The sequence below is a fragment of the Clinocottus analis genome, unplaced genomic scaffold (genome assembly GCF_023055335.1).
Source record: "Clinocottus analis isolate CAN_PGR_092001 unplaced genomic scaffold, fCliAna1.0.p SCAF_10, whole genome shotgun sequence".
Taxonomy (NCBI): Eukaryota; Metazoa; Chordata; class Actinopteri; order Perciformes; family Cottidae; genus Clinocottus; species Clinocottus analis.
In genome coordinates this window covers 15001457-15021884 of record NW_027175821.1, presented here as the reverse complement: position 1 = coordinate 15021884, position 20428 = coordinate 15001457, and the positions used below count along the sequence as shown (strand labels likewise).

The window sequence follows — 20428 nt, the reverse complement described above, 5'->3', positions numbered from 1 at the left end:
GAGCCTTTGATAAGGGCATGAAAGTGGAGACCTAGCCTCAAAAATATGGAGGATTATTACCGAAGACACCTCTGCAAATACATTAATTCCCAGAAACCTCATGATGAGGTGCATTTCTCTGGAGATATTTGAAGGATTACTGAGTCATTAATGGTAACCTAATGCCAGTGATATATGGGGTGTCATACAGGTCTGAAGATCTAAGTCCAAAAATAAGGTAAAGCATGTCTTCACAGGAATAATCCTAAATCTTGACTTGACATTTTGTGTAGAGATGCGTTTGTTAATCCTCCTATTGATTAAAAAACAGATGTCATTTGTTCATGCCCACTCCCGTCCCTGTGATCAGAAATACAACCAAATCTGGGCAGCAAAAATTACGTTTGCTTCAAGCGTTTGAGAAATCGAGTTTATTCAAAGAGAAGCAACTGCGTAGGTATATCTGCTGCAGAGCCGTGGACCAATATAAACTATTTAATCAGGTTTTTGTAATTTAACGTATTTTCGTTGATGCTAACGAAGAGCAATTCATCAAACGATTGGGCAGTGGATGCCTAACTAGTTTATTTCTTAACCAGAATTTAATATGCAACCAAAACCTTGTATTCTTTCTACAAAGTTTAAATTTTCAAAGACTGTGTCTTTCCTTCAGTGTACTGAAATGATTAGTTGACGTTGATGAACTTATTCATCAATCAACAGAAAATCAATCGGCAACTTTTTTTGATAATCGATTACGTCCTTTCCAAGCAAACGTTTGCTTTAGAGCTGCCACTAAGAATTATTCTCATTGTTGATTGATCTGCCAGTTAAATTTAAAATTACTCTTCAATCTATGAAATATTAAAGAACAGTTAAAAAAAAGGCATTAATCTACAACTTCTCAGAGACTATGGTGATGTCTTTAATTTGATTGTTTTGTCCAACTAAAAGTAAAAAACCTTAAAATATTAAATTTGTTGTCGTATATTACAAGGGAAAACAGTAAATTGTCACATTTGAGATGTTTTAGATATTTGAGAGGGCTTGCAAAATGACTTTATCAATCATTTATTATCAAAATAGTTGTTGAATCATTTTCGGTTGATCGACTAATCACTGCAGCTTTAATTAGCTAACTGCGTTTTTATTAAAGGGGAAGATTTTCTAAGCTATTGTGTATTAAATACTAAGCAAAGTAGCTACAGCTACTAAAATGGTATTTAATTCTGGGACATTTATTATTGCCAGGAAGAGCCCCATTTCCATCAGAGTTCAGATCTTCTTGTATTTTGTTTATCTGTTTCTTGTGAAAGATTAGGATCAGTAGTTTTCGTGCCTCCTTCTACTTTCGGCCTGATTTATTTAAACAGCGTTGAGGACTGCAGCACCAAGATGTAATAGGGGTGTCAATATTCCTCATGTCAGCAGGTTGTGCTTCATTAATCTGTCTGATTGATCCAGCATCCATGTGGTTCCATGACCTTGCTTTGCACAAATAAGAACTGCACCGATGCCAGTGTTACCTGATCTACTGCTTTGTTGATGGATTTGTGCTTGACTTGTTGGAAGCACAGGACAGAGACATATGGACACCACAGCTGTGAGTGCAGAGGGGATTGGAGTAGGAGGTCTATTGTTACATGTATGAGGTCATGTGCTTTGTTGCATTGTTTAAGTCTAATCAGCTGGTAACAATGGATACATTGGTGAGGATAAGAAATATGAGGGATGGGGATCATACTATATGGACAACAAAGGTAGCTAAAGCAGCTAATGTCCTTCAAACTCTTTCCACCGAGATGCAGCGATCCGATTTGTTGGATCAGTTTGTTGGATGGCGCTGATCCACGTTATGATTGTTTTCTTGATTATTTGATTATTTAGGCGATAAAATATAAAGTACTGAAATGCTCACACAATTTCCTAAAGCCTATGGTTTTCAATTGATTGCTTGTTTGTTTGCATTTGAAAGCCAAAAGATATTCAATTTATTCTAAAATAAGACAGCGAAGAGTCTAAATCCTCACAATTCATTCACTATCTAAATATTTTTTGCTGATGCATTATATTGTTTTATTTATGACTATATTTAACAAAACACGGCCATTTCTAATCTTATATTTACTCCAAGCCATATTAACATGAATGCTAAAGGGAAAGCATCTGTAATACCTACACGCAGGTCTTTTTACCCTTCCCATATTTCAAAACTTTACCAAATAAACTTTGGAGGTGTCAACACCATGTGATTCACAATGGTGACTCACAAAGGTTTCCTTAGTCATTGTCACCCTTGTCAGATTCATATTTAATGATATTCATATGTCCACAGACATGGTAAGTGGCATTACACCCTGACAATGATTAACTTTGATTTCATCATGATTCATTATTAGTAAAGAAGTCAATTCTTTTTTTCAATTTAAATTAGTTCTCTCTTCTTTGTTCGAAAGGCCTTTCAACTTCCATTTAAAAGATAAATTATTCACTATAATATGCTATTGTAGTAAACTGCTGTAGCAATCACCGTCCCATTAAAAGTGCATTTGTCTGCACTGCATTTCAGATCTGTCAGTTCAGTTAAATTTGGATGTTAGGTAAGGTGACCCTGGCTGCTTGAAACAGAACCAAGCTTCAATATAAAGTTGCACTAACCTCACGTTTGAAGTCAGAAGCTTGCCCTGCATGCTAAATTAGTTCAGCTTTTCACACGAGAATGAAGCTGGCCTGTTCATGTCATAATTTAGTTCTGTCCAAAGAGATTAACAGTGGTGGCCAGTGCTTTGTGCTGTGCTTCAGAAGGAGCACACAAATCAGTTGTCAGGTTTTGCGATTAAGTGCTTCTGCCTGAAACAACAATTGACAGGTCTGTATTTTAATTGGAAAACACTTTATTTAATAGAATAATTGAGATGCTAAGATAAGAATTAGGATGGATTAGCTTGACATTACCCCGTGGCTGTGTATATTCTTCACTAGTCTCATACTATGATCGGCGAAACACATTTACGTTCATGTCCTTGAGGGTCGAGCAGTGGAGTTATACATCCATTCCTCTTTGTGAACACAAGGAAGAATATGTTGGTTCCTTCTGCAATCTTCATTTAGTTTATTACCATGCAGTTCTATAAATAGCTCTGCCACTCTCCAACATATGGTCAATATTTTTTAACACTTACAATTGCTGTGGGTCCCTTTGCATCCAGAACCCACATATAAAGTATACCATGCTCTTCTTATTAACCCTTGTGCAATGCCAGAGAAGCTGGAAGCTTGTTTAGGAATGTTAATGAGGTATAGGTTTACATGCAACATAGACAAGTTCTATATTGCCATATAATAAAAAACATGTGCACTTCTGCTATCAAGCATGAAATGTGTTTTTATAGCACATGTCAGTCATGAACGAGACAGACATTTTGCTGGTGCACCACATCTCAAGAGTGCTGCTATTGTAAAAACTACAATTGAACTTCAATATTTTGTTCATGCTGAAAGGAACGCTGTCAAAATCCTTTCCAAGTCTTCCTGCTACGACGGCGCACAGACACATTACAAAAGACTGGAGGAAACCATTATTGGAAAGCTGTAATACAAGTTATATTTATTTAATTGAGTGCTATTAAGCTGTCAATAGTATCAAGAGCACGGCAGTAACAGTTGCCACTGGCAACTACTGTTTTTGAGAAAATTGGCAACCAATTCTTGGCTTTAAGTTGCCATCAGTGGCAACCGCTTTTAAAAAACAGGGACGACCTAAAATAAATCATTTCTGATATGAAACTCATGATTGTGTTTTTATACCACAAATAATTTTCTTTGGTAACTGTAAAAAAGCTTTTATTCTTTCATGTCACATTAACTTGCATAGGATCTTAATTTCTTAAAATATAGGTTTGCTAAAATTAGCAACCTCATTTCTGTTTCCGCTACCAAAAGTTGAAGCATGGTTGCCAGCCAAGCAACAACGTTTAATTAGTGTTGGGCCATGGTATCATCTTTTTAATTGGATTTTCTTCATAATAAGGAAATTAATACATTTTATTTTAGTTAATTGGCAAAAGAAAAGTTTTGATCATCAATTAAAAATGACAAATATCCTCAACGTCTCAAAACAAGCGGCTTAAATCCTTAATTGTTTTCACTGTCATAATGTTGGTCTGCTTTAAGCCCACTTTGCAACTATATTATTGAGGAAAATATAGACTTTGGATCGGTTTCCCCTGTTGTTCATCTTAGATCAGGAGACGGAAACAGCAGCAGTAAATACCATGTGCACAAACCAATTACTCAGTTGCATTAATTAGGCCGATGTCACAGGCCTAAACTGTTTGCAGGATAAAACAACAACATGTCAAAAGACCCAGAGCTCTCACATCATGCACACATTAGTCCCCACAGGCTTGTAGACCACTGCTCAAAGGAAACATCTGATGACCAACGTGCCAATAAGAAGTAGGATACCCCAATGTTTACTTAGGTAAAGAAGCACTTACTTTTCTTTACAAGGGGTGTTAGCCAGTGACATCAGCCTCTAATTAATGCAACTGAGTAATCAGCTGGCACAACTGGTAGTTATTGACTATTGTTCAAATTAGTTTGAAATGAAAATCAAAACTTCAAAACTGCAGAAATAAATTATTCTTTTGCAGTCACTCTGTTTTAAATATCAGTAGATCTCGTCCCGATAATGAAGATGATTTATCTCATCCCATCATTCACGTGAATGTAAACTCATATCTGTCTATTACAGCTGGCCTTTTGCTTATAAATATCAGTGTCGTTTCTTGCTTCAGTGTTTATTTATTTGTTTGTTTGTTCTAAATTTAAGACGGTGTCCTGACTGTTTGCCTTATCTGTTGTGTAAGTGCCCCGGCGCTGTTTTGATTTCATCCACAAATTCTGTCTGACTAGACTCTGCTGCCTGAGGCTATCCTGCTAAACTTAGCTTGTTGGATGGCACCATGTTGAGAATGCGCCCCATGTTCTGAACCAAATTGTTTTTGTCCCACTTTGGGTGAGGAAAGGTGACATTTCTCATTATGAGATGTTTTATTGACCCTGTTATTCTGGAGCTGGATAAGAAGAGGCAGGCGGTGGGAGGGTGCCATCTGAGAGAATCAATAAGCGGGTGTGTATTTCTGGTCTCCATACAGTACTTACCCTACTCAGAACAACAAAGTGACTGAAAGAATAGTGAAGAGTTAATAGTGAAATTATGTGTATGAATTGCTGGGAAAAAACTTATAAACTGAACGGAGATAGTAGTTCACTCCTCATGCCTGCAGCAGCGACAATAACAAAATATGTTTAAAGCCTTCAATCACATCATGAAAACCTGACGACGCATAAATAATTTGCATTCATTTGCATTCATGATGGAGAACTTCAATTGTGTATTGTATTTAATTATATTCAAGAGACGCTTAACGTTCAGTATCAAGTGATGCAGAGTTCAACTGGATGAAGTATCTTGTGGAAAAGCAGTCTACCTGCAATGTGTTGCTGATATACAAAATTACTTTTGCGTATTTTTTTTAATCCCATGGATTCTCAGGATTGGATTTACTGTGACTAATAAAGCATGTTCCTGCTGCCAGTTGTTATTCCTAAAATAACACAACATACCGGTAAAGGACTGATGACAGGGAGAATATTATTTCCCTTTGTACGGTAATGAAAGATAATGTCAGCTGGGGAGACTTGGGATTTTTTAATTGAATGTTTTTTTCTGGTACATCACTCAAAGTGTATTCACTGTCAGAAATTTTCTTATTTGCAACATGATGTGCACCACAGGGGTTGAAATGAGGGCAAAGTTAATGTGCAGATGAAGACATTTAGTTGGCGTAGTAACTTAATTATAGTCACCTCCCTCGTAGAGGTCTTATCTACCTTCTGTTGTACTTCACTCAAACGGCTGTTAAAAATAAATCCATTTCCTAAGTTTAAACATCACCTACCGTTCCGGTTTAAAAATACACGCGCTTAGATGACAGTATGGGAGCATACGCTGTACGCTTCCCAGGAGACTTAAAAAATGCAGCAGTGGACTCGTACTACATGGGGATTGCTGTATAGTTCTACGTATGTAACATAAAAGATGAATGAATATTTCACAGTGACCTTGCATCTCCACCCAGGATGAATATGAGTGCACTGGTTGTACTTTCAGGCCACCTAATGCTTGATAACAGGTTCAATCTAGTCCACTAAACACTCACCTGTTATACACAGCCGATTCTGTCAGACTGAATTGCTGTTGAAAGTGGTCCAACCACGTGAGTGCAATATCCTTTCTCACTCCCTGTGGTCAGTCATTTAGGCGATGTAGCTTTCAGCTTTAAGGTTGATCGCCCCACTAGAAGTTGATTTTATGTGAAGTCTCCAAAAGGTGTGAAGACAATTAATTTCATACCTCGGTAAATCCGGAAGCCGCGGTGACATTGACGAGTAGAGAGGCGGAGTCGCGTTGCACGACTTTGCAAATTCCTGAGCTCAATTTTACACTGTGTTTTGCACTGATCGTCTGAGCTTGACCCCAGCGCTTCTGGACGGGGGAGTTACTTTCCCAAATGCCATATTTTTCACAAAGATGAAAGCCATACTTTTAATCAGGCGGTGCTGATGATTGGCTATAATTCTGGTGATTGAACCAAATCTCCAGTTCTATTGATGAGGTGTGAGGACTTCAATTAGAGGGGAAAAAGTGGCCACAACATTATTGCATACTTCACCCTTCATGTCCTATGAATGACATTTACATATTTCAAGCTAGCGGAAGGTGGAATTAGAAACGCTGGGAAAGCTCTTGTGTCCCAAGTTTGTTCGTATTTGATTAGTTGCCATCTTTCTGTCTTGCTTTCCTGGTTTTATCTGGATTGGGCTTTTATTTGTCGGATTATAGAAGGAGCAACGTATGAAGTAAACCTTTTTATTCATCCGTGTAGCATTCAGGAAAAAAAAAATCCGTTGCCGGCTTGCAGCCAGAAATATGCCACACACTGGATTCATTTATGTGATTCCTCTCAAGCCTATCAAACACTAAAGCTCCGAATGACTGTACAACTGAAACACAATCTTACCCTGGTAGATTTTTTTGTGAGGATAGGCTTAGCCTTGTCACTTTGACTTTTTGATGAATGATAGCGGCTGATTAGCTGCCAAGACATTTGAAATGACTCCAGCCTTAAAGCCAGGATACAATTCTGACAGAGCTCTGCCTCTGAAGCAGCCAGACATCTGGTTAATGTGTGGAAGGATTTGACTGGTTTCCCTCCCTGAGAGCGCTCGAGTGCTGGAGTCAGAGATGGATGGATCTTTAGAAATAAATTGTTCTCCTTCAGCAGGTAACGCAGTGAAAGCTTTACGATGTTGATTTTCCTCGTTGACAATAAAATAAGATTTTCGTGAATATATTTGAATACTTTATTGTAATGTTTCTTTCATCATCACCCATACAACAGATTCTATTGAAAAGTACGAGTTATTATCCAATATAATGTTGAAACCTCATAATAGACACAGCAGATTTCTCTGAAATAATGTAAGTTATACAATGTTAAAACGGTAAGACCTGCTACCTGTGTAAAAGTATGGGGGGAAAAACCTTCATGATTTTAACAGGGAGGGGTTAATCTTCCATTTAACTAATTAGACTAGATACCAACATTAGTATATGTATTTTAAGCAGAGCAGTGCAACAACACAAATGGCCATTTTAATCATTTGAGAAAATACACTCTGCATTGACTACAGCAAACGCATACAGTTACCCCTCCGATTCCCTTTCCTAATGAAAGCCCTAATAATATACTTTAGAAATATAAGCTGCATAACAGCTTATTAACTAAGTTCTTATGAGGTAACATGACCATTTGTTTTGTTAATTAGTCGGACAGCATTGACATAATTCACAATGCAGAGAAAAGGACCTGAGTAGTGTCCAACAGTTCTTATTTTGCTGATTAGCTCACAATATCACGACATAGTTCTGTAAGTTGAAGTCCATGATAGTAGTGAATCATTTCATATTTCGTAAAAAAAAAAAAATCATTATTTAAAATCCTGTTTGCAATCATGTTAAAAGAACACAGTTCTGGGTATTGATCAGAAGATATGTTTGTTTACTGTAAAGTCAGCTCTTCGGGTACACATCGCATTTTAACATTCAATTCTTTTTGGCAAATTCTTGTCTGCCTCTTCTATATTCTCAGTCTATTCTCATTCCCTGCGAGTCAAATGTAGACGCTTTGTCACGCCCCATTGCGTCAGTTACTGACGCACAAGGCACCCGCAAACATCTGTATACAGACTTTGAAGTAACTACGGAGTCCACCCATCACTGTCATCATTAAATGCTCAGAGAACATTCTCCGGTAGTGTGATGACATAGTGTAAAGATTCAAAAGAAATACACATCGTGTGGGTGGAGTGGAGGCAAACAGGTCCAACAAACAGGACTTGCCACCAGAGACCGGAGTTTGAGGCCGATGTTCGTAGTCGTAGCGTGAGTTATTTTGGAGTTGACAATGCGTCGGTATGTGATGAGAACATGTTGATACTCCATCAGACCTTTTCTCTGTCATACAGTAGCAGTCTTCTGCCGATGCTCACTAAAACACTAAATCACTAAATGATATTGGGTAAATGCTTTTCCAGCATTTTAAAGACGTATTAAATTACATTTAATCGCTGCTTTAAAATGCAGTATGTATGTTTTATATCATCTAAGTTCGTGCAAGTTTCAAGAGCTAATGTTAATTGTCAAACTAAGTGGTTAAATGCGTCTGTGTAGATATCTATATCTATCTATCTATCTATCTATCTATATCTGTAGATATAGATATAGATATAGATAGATATAGATATATAGACATAGATATATATCTATATATCTATATAAATATATATATAGATATATCTATATCTAGTGACATAAATGACTTATCTATAGACTCCAAGACTTTCTACCTCTTGCGTAAGCTGCATTCTGTCTGGGCCTTAACCTTTGCCTCGCTTTGACGGAGGCCTTGGTTTACCTGGCAGACGACTGACAGCTCTTGCGATGAGAACCAGGAGGGACGCAGGCAATTTAAGGGGTAGATTCAGCCCGGCCTCACCTTTTGATCAATGCTCTCCTATTTGGAGTTGGAGCTGGCAGGCTTGAGACCGGTGCTCTTTTTTTCCAGACTAATAAAGATGGCACCGAGCGCAGCACCTGGGCTGGACTGCCAATACTTTTAACACCCACATTGATTCTCATTACTCTGACTAGTTTCTTTGCAAGTGTGAGCCGGATGTTGAGGAGGGAGTGGGTGGGCATGGGTGTAGGCTCATCAAAGATTTGGCTCAGGACAGAGTCATCATATTATGACCCTGGACAGTGGAATGGCTCGGTCGGACGGTATTGCCTCCTAAACTTCACAGGAAGGAGGAAAATGTGAAATCGCAGAGTGACTTTTGCAATAGTCTTGATTAGACTTGCTCCAGAAGTCTGAATTTCTGGCAACGCATTGATTTGTTCAGCAGCTGAAATAGGTCGCTAGAGTTGCCACTGATTGGTTTGGGCGAAACAAAACAACAAAGCAGCTAACGTGAAAAAGTGTCAGAACAGATGAATGCAGTGGAACGAAAAAATTCAGTCTTATTATCAGGCTTCGTCATTATCAGCTGAGAGCGAGGGGAAAAAATAACATTACACATGTCTGGTTACTCTGATCAAAGCAAGCACACCTATTCATCCCGTTGTTGTATTTGTAAATTCTGAACAGCCGGTATAATCCACTTCTGAAGGAGCAGCTTTTGTTCAAATCACATCAACTCCAGCCTTCACTCTTTGGAGATCTAACCACTGTAATGGGGCCACAAGGAGGAAAATAAAATACATTGTTTTTAATCCCCAGAAACAATCCACTTCCTGCTGGGTCTGTAGCAGCGTGTGATGCTGTAGTTCTTCTCTTCTGCTGCAGTAAATAGACCTTCCTATTTTAGTGGCCTATCGAGCTGAGCTTTAGATTCATTCTGCAGCTCTAATTAGTGAGCAGCCTGGATTTTAACTTGTCTTCTGGGTTACGTGATTCCTATTTTGCTTATTTGCTGTTCTTTATACAGTATGCTGCTGTGGTAGGCTGCCTCTGAGGTTTTATTCCTCACTCAAATGCTCTGGGATTAAAGCAACATTCTCTGCTCATCTCAGCATTCAGTGCTGCATTAGAGACCTTCACACCGACTATTGCACTATGAAATAAACAACAAGGGCTTGTGTACGTGTGAGTGTTTTGGCACAGGGTGCAAGTTAAGAAGATGGAATACAAAAGAACAAGCCCAGGATGGAGGTTTAAAATGCAAAGACAGTGGTGTATGTCCTTGTACTCCTCTGAGCTTTGATTGTACAGCTCTGGAAAGTTAATCACAGAAGTAATCATTTTCTCCTCCATGCATGGTAGGCAGCAAATTAGTACAACGCCACAAGATCCACGCGACGAGGTATTTCACTTCCTATGTGTGCGTGCACATAATCGATTGGAAAGCACAGTGTGTTTTGTTTAATGACCCAACGTTGTGCTGTGGGACAAAAAAGGACCAGAACCAATTGTTTTGCCTGATCCCTCTGCGATGGGATCCCCCGCCGAGCCAAAGCAGTGGTCTCATTAAAATGAGTGACGAACCTTGAGTTTTTGCAGCAGTGCTGTCGTCGGTGTGAAAGCTGCCTCCAGGCTGCGCTTTAGCATCCCAAACTGAAATGTGCTATATCAAAAAACGGACTTAATGGTGAGTGCTTTAGTTCCACAGCTTGAAAGCTAAATGAGACCCGTGATGAAATGTTTTATATCTTTTTCTTTTGTGTTATGTAGGACCAAAGATGAAGCCAAACTACTGCAACGGCCTTTGTGCCAGAGTAAAGTGGGCGGGTACTTCAGACTATCTGTTCCATGACGTCAACGACAAAGGTACGGTCGCCATGGCTTCCTGTGCAGGTGTGCATAAGACGGTGGTCCACCACTAAATCATGGAAAGAGTTTTGTTTAGGTTTCATCAGCGTTTCATCTAAGGCCTTGTTTTTGTCGTCATTTTGCCTAATTTTGCAATTCAACAGTTAACAATCTTGCCTTTTTTTTTTTCTCAATATTTCTTTCTATTTTTTACCTGTCTCTAATTTTGTCTATTTCCAATTGACATACCAAAATTCAACACATTTCTGAAGCACCGTGTGAATTAGTTTCATAACTTCAGCAGAAAACCTGTTCTCGAGGAAATATGAATAAAAATCCTTGCGTGGGTTGAGTTATGAGTTCAAATTATTTTTGTCCTTTTATTTTATCTTGAGTGTCATTTCGCTGTGAACATTTTTTGCTTGCTTTTTGGTTATTCTTCATAGGCAGCACTCAGGTGCTGCTTGCTTTTCCAGCTAATAATACTTAAATCTGCCATCAGATCCAGCAGCAGATAACAACAGCGGTATCTCCTATAATTACTTGTTGCATAATAACTAACAACTACTGGAGATGTGGGCTGCGTGTCAAATAGTTTTCCCTGACTATATTCTGCCTTTGTTCGTGCACAGGCTCAAATGAGAGCCCTGCGCATTTGATTATACAGCTGTGTATTTTCTCTGTTAATGCCGTAATTATATTAACCTCTGTTTTAATTTAGGAATTAAAGGCATATCACCATCATGTCTTTTACAATAACAACCCATTTAAAATTGCTGAACAACAATCTATATTGAGGAGGAGGCTCTGCGTTGGCATTTAAATTACCATTTAAATTAAGGTGCGATACTGCTTCATTGTTTAGTCCTATTTACAATTTTGGAATACAACACAGCTTTCGTCCAACCATATGAGAGTTGTGGTTCACACACCAGTTGTGTTGCATGCAATGGAGTCAATATGGTTTATATTTGAATGTGGATTGTATTTTTTTCTGGGGACCCACTTCCTAATAATGACAAAACGTCACCAGCCAATACACAATAGACCTCTGTGAGAATAACAATGGGTAAACCAGCTTGTTCAAAGAGATGTATGTTCGATAAATGACAACTTTGTTTCATGCGTGCGTTTTTGAAAACATGTTTGCATGCTGAATCCTCTAGAAAGAAGACCAAATAAATGGATTTACGTGGCGTTACCAGGTCTTCTTATTGTTTTCATTTTCTCTCATACGTCAAGCAAACAGAATGTACCATCACCTTTCTTATTGGATTCAACGTTGGCGACAATTATCAGAACAATATGAACTTTCAGACTCTGCCACGTATCTCAAAGGTGTACTGTAAATATAAATGTTAAATAAAAAATTCTTCAAATTTATTTGGCGACTAATAAAACCTCCTGCGACCCAGGAATGGCAGCTATAGACTCTACTCCATGAGCTGCAGCTACAACGTGGACTATATGAAATATGCATGAGCTGTCAGATTAAAAAATGTAAATTCTGCTTTTATTTTTTGCATTTAGCTTGTAAAACTTGTACTATTGCCTTTACTTTTCTTCAAATGATTTGTGTCTGTGGTTGATTTGGTAGATCCTGGTTGGACACAGAGTTTTGATGGGTCACTAAACATTTTGGCAGCCTTGCACCGTTAAATGGCTATTATCAACCTGTACTTACGTAAACTAATAATTTAGCTTATTTGCGGAGAAGCCAGAGTCAACAATGCTTGATGCTACCTGTTTGAAGCAGGACTCATTGATATGAGTTGTTGCACTCATTCATAATCATGCAGAGTGGAGCTTGACGGTATTAAGCACGAAAATGAAGAGCGACCATTGTACTGAGCCGTAACATGAACGGTGTCTTGGTGTCCTAATTAAATTACGAGTGTTCCTGTGAACATAGATTTACTGTTCTGCATAACCACAACAAATAACACCCGATAAACCTATTAATATGGTCATGGTTATTGATTTCATGTCTGTCCCCAAAGTGAGAGAATTATGAAACAGCAGAAAAAGCTTTACTTCCTCTGTCTCTTGGGCTGTGGGTCAATCGTGCTTTTTAAGTCCAGACGGACAAAAGTTTATTTCGCTTTTTAGCCACGCAGTGCAATTATTTCAAGAATTTCTCACTTACTCTTAACCGCAACTTGAAAGTGATTTATGTTGCCATAAGTAAGAAAATTGGGATCCTGAACTGCAATATTAGCTGGTCGCTGATTAAGTCCTCGTTCTAATTTTACACACACTAGATTTCCACGTGATACTCAGTAGACGGTGTAATGTCCCAGTTTAATATCCAGCAAGGAAGCAAATGGGTCAAAGCTCCCGTTTTTGAACTGGTCACAGAAGAATGTCCGCCACTGCGGCTTTTGGGAAAAAAAGAAATCAACTTTCAAGGTGAAAGAATGAGAGAATTCTTTTGTCACTGCAAGACATTTTAGATTTTCTGGTCATCCTGTCTTTAAATACACCCACCAGAGCTGACTGTAAGATGTGATAAGAGCTTTGTCAGTTCTCTTTCTTTAAATCATTCTCAAAATACTGATGTGCTGTTGTCTTTGATTTTTGCTGCTAAGCAGATTGCTCGACTCAGCAACGTGACCACACACGCACACACACAGTACACGCTTCCAGAGATGCTTAACAGACGAATGTTTATCAAACTCTTACAGGTTATTACTAAGAACAGCTATTTGACATTCAAGAGCAACCCAGGTACTCCTTCCTGTCTTTGTGAAATAGAGGGGATATTTGCCTGTTATTCGGTTACAAGTGCAGACATTTTACAGACCAGGACAAATCGCTGTCAATTTGAATTGAATGGAGAATGGAGCCATTTTCTGTCAAGTTCTCTTGCAGTCTGCTTCTGCTATTTTCCATCTCCTGTTGATTTTGCAAGGTTTAAACTCTAATACTCTCCTGTGAGAGGCTGCGTTCAGGTTTGGAAAGGGAGTAATAGTAGAGGCCCAATAAATCTGTTCTCAATATTTTTTTGTCCACCATTTTTTTTGCTTTTGGAGCCACATTGCCTGCTATAGGTATTCAACAATACTGTGAAATACAGATAAAGTATTTCATTAATATGGCCGTTCTTTACTTTCAAGAATCAAAGATGCATCTTGATTATCCTCACCTGCACGGTCTGACAGGCAGACAATTACTTCGTCGCTTTGAGAGGCATCTAAGAAAAAAGGTCAACTTGGTAGAATTGCCGCTACTATAGCTGCCACTGATTTCTTTCAGAGTAAAGATGCGCAGATGGATCAAGAGCAATTTTTTTGCATTGTGGTTCATATTGTTAACCTCTTGCCCTAAACCGACGCGGCAGCAGACTAATATTAGCACTCACCTTTGCTCCATGTGTCAATCTGTCTGCCTCTGTCTTCCGCACCAACTTTCATGTGAGACACACACACACACACACGCACACACACACACACACGCACACATGCACACAAACACAGTCAGTAAATTAGTTCCACTTAGCTCCACCTGTTTCCCAGGCTGAGTGCTAAACTCTCTCTAACATCTCTGCCGACAAAGAGCAGAACAGATGTGATAGCCAGAATACTCAGCCTAACGTTTATGACAGTTGCTTAAAAAACAACATAAATGCCAAGTTGATGAAACTCTGTCTCCATTTAACACACATTTAATAAATACTGGTCATCAAGCTCTTCTCTCTCATCTGCTCATCTTTATCTCGCCGATCTCTATTGTGTTTGAATGCATGATGCTGCAGAATATGACAATGCAAGTGGGCAAAGTCACTGAGTCCAAAAAGTAAAACCGTCACCTCTTGGTTCAACGAACACTTTATGAGAATCTCAAATGTCTTTTTCTCCACTATTTTCCACAGCCGCAGTCTTGTGATGGTGCTGGCTAATTGCGATAACTTTGACTCATCTCTGCCTCCAGCCTTTTGTATTTTGAAAAACAAGGCTGGATATCTAGTAGGCTGAAATGGCTGTTGACACACACATACGCACACAAACACGCTCGCTCTCTCTGCCACACCCACACTTGTATCACAATGCGCATACTGGATTCGCGATTTTGACTCCAGTATTTGCAACAATCCAGAACGCTCTACCAAAGTGAGCTCTAAGATCTTTTTCTGTCATCAAGGACGAGTTTGTGGAGCCGCTTCCTTGATTCTTCTCGCAGAAGCCTAACGTTTGTAGATGTGTTGAGTTGAGCGTGCCATTTAAATACTTGAATATGATTGTACGATTAACTCTGCTGACGGTTGTTTTCCTCACTCATCACAATATCAGTCATGTCTTGTAGTCTAAGCTTTATAATTTGGGTAAGACTAAAGTGAGTTGATGTTCAAAGTGACATTGCATAGTTAATGGCATCAAATCTGTCCAAATCCAAATTGCGTAACCGCAACATGAACTGTCACAATGGTGATATGCACTGTGATAATAGTTCTGACATGTAATATCTGAGTGATTTCAAATTCTTTACTTTTATTGAATCTGTGAAACACAACGACACGTTAATTTAACTCAGTGACACGTTCATTACTGTGCAAAACATTCTCTGAAATGAAGTATTGGTGCCACCACATTAGCGTCCATGCCACTAATGGGAAAATGTCAGCGGCGGCAGGAGCAAAAAATAGAGCTCTTTAGGGGGTTTTGAATCCAAACAAGTCGTTTCCTCGCTTAATTGCAGTGTGGCTTACTGCAAAAATGTAAGATTGCTACTTTTAGAATAGAGTTTGCAGAGCAGATAAGACCCAAAGCATATTTCAGTTCATGTCCACATTTACTCACAAACCATTCAACCATGCTGCTGCTTGTTATTTTGGAGGTTTCGCTTGACTTTATGGAAAGTTGCTTCTTGCGGTTTTGTGAAGTCTGACACCAACTTTGACAGTGTGACTGATCAAACATTGATCAAACTAAAGTGTAATCAAAGGCTTTATGGCAGTCCTGTGTAGCATGTACTGTATATAGGCCACATCGTCGGTGTCAGATTGGAAGAATGAATGTTCATCATGAAATATGTCTCTTGAGTGTCTCATTAAATTAGATATTAATATCCAAATTCAGGGCATTTCTATGCTGAGGTGATTGTCTCCACACGGCTCTCAACATGGCATCGGCTGAGCCGGCGGCTACCTGTGCTAGCAGCTCAAACCGCTCCGACAAAGCTACAGTGGGGGTTATGCTTAGAAGACGGCGTTGGTCGGGAAGGCGTCATCAGTGGTGACTGCAGTGCAGAGCGGACGTGGTTAGCTAGCGTGTGGTGCACAATAGAGAGACGTGCACTTAAACGCATGCATCACGCAACGTCAGCGACGCACAGAGAAACTCTGACTACAACCAACACAGAGGGAGAGCGGCTTCATTCTTCATGCCATTAGGCCACTTTCTTTACACAGCAAATAGTTCTTTGTGGCTTTATTATTATTCTAAAATTAAGCAAAGTCAAAGCACAGATACATTATTATTATATATCCACCTCATAAGACTCACCCATAACCCTCGAACCGTGACCCATTGAGGATTTTTCCTCGTGGTTGAAGAAACGACAGTGGCAGGGGAAGACTTCATTAGACATGTCATTAGTTCCCTCCTTTCGTAGCTCTTTTTTAAAATCTCCACCGTGGGGATGTCCCACAGAGCTGCTTTACCCTGGCTCTCTGTTTCTCTGCCTTCGGGGTAAATCATTGTCTGGGTATAAATAGGCTGACGGTCTGGCAGGGCCAGGTGGTCTAATCTGCCAGTTCAGTGTCCTGCTTCCTGCCTGGCAAGGTGGCGTGGCGCGTGTTATTAACATTAACATTGGCTTCAGTATTCCCACATGGGCTCAAGCGACAATGGATATTTCAATCATTGGGAGGCACAACATCAAACATCATTTGTGTTTACGTGGGTCTTGACATTTGAAAGTGTGCACTGAAAACTAAAGCTGCAACAATTGATCGATTAGTTAACTGATAGAAAATTAACTAATCATTTCTAATTATTTATATTGATTGATGATATGTTAATGCTATTCCTCATCTTAGAGAGAATGTGCTTTTTTTTCTTGTCTTTTCATTTTGGCAAACCAATTGTTTGGGCAGATAAAAACAAAACGTTTATTTGTAGAGTCAATGTTTAATTTGTTCTTTGAGCAGATAATTGGCACATTAGGGCGACACTATAGTGACCACAGTCATTAGTTGCAACCTCACTGGTCTGCTCTTGTTTCTTAAGACCACCTTTGTATTCATTTGCTTTTTCACGAAAAGCAAACTCTTGATTGTCATTCATGTCAAAAAAGCTGTAAAAGAAGAATTGAACAGTTATCCACCTATATTTAATGTTCATTGTTAGGTTTTAAACTGTTTTTGAGGAGATAAATTGTTAGTGCATTCAATTATGCCTCCTTGTATCCAATTTCTTGCCACCTGGAAACAGTATGGCTGCCGATGAGCCTAACAAGGTTTTCCCCCTGGTGACAGTTTTGGAACAGAGTCAGCAACAAGCATCATTACTGTGCGTTACAACAACCTGCCACTGTTGTTCAATTTTGGATGCATTTTCCTTCTAGTGTACGGTAATCATTACATGCAATTATTTCTAGCTTTTGACTTCCCCTGTGCATTAACTTTTAAGGAGTATTAGTTTGTATTTGTTTTTAACTTAGCAATGTCTTTTATTTAGCCTCTTGTGTAAACATGTTGAGTTTCTTGGCATGTACAGAGCTGCCGATTGAGCTGATAATGCTGCGGAGTAGTTTGAAAAGCACTTTGGTTAGAAATATAATAATAATACAACAACAACTTTCATCCTTGATTTTCCCCATAGCAACAGTTTTTTGGCGGCCACGCCAGTTTAACCTTTTCCCCCTCGTTCCGTCTTGTCCCTAAATTGACGTGTCCATATCTCTCTTCGTCACTTTCCCCCAACTTAAGTCGTCTCCAATCAGAGGTGCTGACATGTCACCAGCAGCGCTGAAGTCTAATAGCTATAGGAACATTTTCTCTGACACCTGCGGCAAACATGGAGCCTGCTGGGCTGCGGGGAGAACAGAGGGAGGTTTATCTGGGATGGCAGGCCTTGGCCTCCATCCCCATGCCAGACGGCAGCACAGAGCTCGGCGCTTTCCTGCCAGATAAGGCCCTCCGGACAAAAGAGCACCAAGACCCCGATCACTACAATGGAGGGGACGGGAAAAGATATGTGACAAACAACCTTTGACAGTTTGCTCCAGTTAAATATTTTACTTTCGGCCATGAGTTAGTAGTTGTTTGTAGACATTACAGGTGTACAGCTAAAGGTGTTCACTATGCAGGACTAAAGATCCTCAAAGAATCCAGCTTGTTTCTTACGACAAGTCGGCCGATCATGCAGAGCAGAACATACAGAGCAGGAGACAGAACATACAGCACATAGACGTCTTGTGGTGGAGCATGTGAAGAAAAAAAATCTCTCTCTCTCTCTCTCTCTCTCTCTCTCTCTCTCTCTCTCTCTCTCTCTCTCTCTCTCTGTCTCTCTCTCTCTATGTGTGTGTGTCAGAACATAAATGCCCCCTCTCCCAAAGAAATCCACATCTTACAAAAGGCTATGCACAAAATCATTAAAGGTTTTGTCATTTTATGACATTATGTAAATGTACGAATTGCACCGGTGTTTTATTCCGTCAACTGATTAATGGTCACATTATTGTGCACATGTAACATAGCTACAGGTCCTGCTGGGTAAAAGGTTCACTTAAGGTTGACTGATTTTATTAGGCCGCTCACAAGCTCTTACCTGCGACCAGACCTTCAACAGCAGGTCTTTTCATTCAAAAGAATATATTCTATTTTATGTAAATGTCTGAAAGAGCCCAGTGATCCAATTGTCAAGTCATGTTTTATGTTCTTTTTGTGAGTCGATATATACATACGTGATTGTTTTTAATGTACATATGATACCGTCTCATATTGATCCCATGCTGTTAAATTGAATCAAATTGCAGCATACTTTGTGGTAGCAGCAAATATAGTATCATTGTACAAAGAATCTTTATGATATTGTGTCCTGATGCAACCTGTGATTTACACCCACTTTCTGCTTTTTTCAGTAACACAAAATTAGCAAAGCCAACAGGACTGCAATCCTGCTCCCCATCGTGGTCTCTGCTTTCTATAACACAAAATGAAACCGTCTAAATATGGAGAGCGCTCAGAATATTCTCATTTAATGAGACATGGGGAACCTTTTCACTGTTGCTGTAAATCTCAAAGGCAATGAAAGTCTATAAACACGTTTACCGTGAGTACAATTTATCCACAATATTGCTTGATTATGTACAATACATCCGTTTAGTGCTGTGGTGGTAAAATAAACTGCTGAATGCTGATGAATAGAAACCTGAGCTGTAGATATTTACACAGGACTCCAGTTTCCTTTCCTCTGTCAGGTGTTCTGGCAGTCTGACAGCCAGTGTACTACGCTGTACATACAATCTATAGAATATACCACTACACACTGTGTTATTGGCGAGTGGGATGACGATAGGCGGTGCGCAGATTAGATAATATTCCTGTGTTCAGTGCATACTGACACTTTGCAGCCCATTATGTACAAAAATAACTGAATCACTGTCTACTCTCAGATAAACTGCGTGATTGTTTAAAGCCAGTTATATCGACAGGCTAGGATTTTTCGTTCTTTATTCTATATTTGCAAGGAGCTTACTTTTAGAGTGCCTTCCTTGAGCAGATCTTCTTTTTTTGCAATATCCTTCGTCCGCATTGCACCTGCACTGCACCTCAACAAGTCTTTGGCGGATGAAGCCACAGTCAGAGCTCAGGACTCGGAAATCAGCTGTTTGTTAGGCAAACCTTGGCAGGCAAACTTGAATCACACGGTGTGCCTCGAGATGTGCGCTCCATCCAGTTTGTCACCGTGAATACAGTGGATTTATCTAGAGTGTGCATATTATTTTCCCCACAGCTTCATGCAAGAAAATATGCAGCTGTTCAGCTGAAAGCTTGTTCTATTTTCATGGTTTATAGATGGCAAGGAATGGTTAATTTAATGTGTTTGGCCATAAGAAAAAGATCTTTATCAACACAGACTGTTTTCTGGACCGAGATAAACTTTCCTGAATAGTGCAGGCCTTGTATTAAGTCCTTACTCTGACATCGTGAACGGGTAATACATTATAGCTAGTTATTGTATTTCACAGTGGCTTCCAACATAATATTGGTCCATTTCTTCGCCAATGTTGAAGCTTGAAAAGAGAAACTCATTTGGCGTGGGTCACCTCATGTGACCAAAATCTTTTCAAAAAGCAAATAGAGAAATGATTCTTTTTATTTTTTTTTTCTTATTTATTGTGTGTGTCGGCATACGAGGTTGTGCTTGTCTGGCAAGAAATTAACTTTGTCACAGTGGCCCTAGACAATAGCAGGCAGGAATTGCTGAGCCTGATGTTGCACTTGGGGAACTGTAAAGTCATTTTGCTCCAGCAGACCACTTAATAGCTTTAGCTGATGCACAGTTTGG

The 20428-nt window shown here is 39.4% G+C and overlaps 1 protein-coding gene across 5 annotated transcripts in view; it reads left to right on the top strand.

Moving 5' to 3' along the window:
• Positions 1–20428, top strand: part of enox2 (ecto-NOX disulfide-thiol exchanger 2) — a 154095-nt gene that overhangs the window by 2349 nt on the left and 131318 nt on the right. For 3 of the 5 annotated variants that reach the window (XM_068592453.1, XM_068592421.1, XM_068592429.1), the window contains exon 2: positions 10839–10934. The exons of 1 other annotated variant lie outside the window; for it this stretch is intronic. In XM_068592453.1, the coding sequence (XP_068448554.1) occupies positions 10847–10934 (88 nt within the window). In that variant the 5' untranslated portion in view covers positions 10839–10846. Of the gene's footprint in view, positions 1–10838; positions 10962–20428 lie in introns of those variants that run through there. One more of the 5 variants, XM_068592446.1, reaches the window with a different exon arrangement.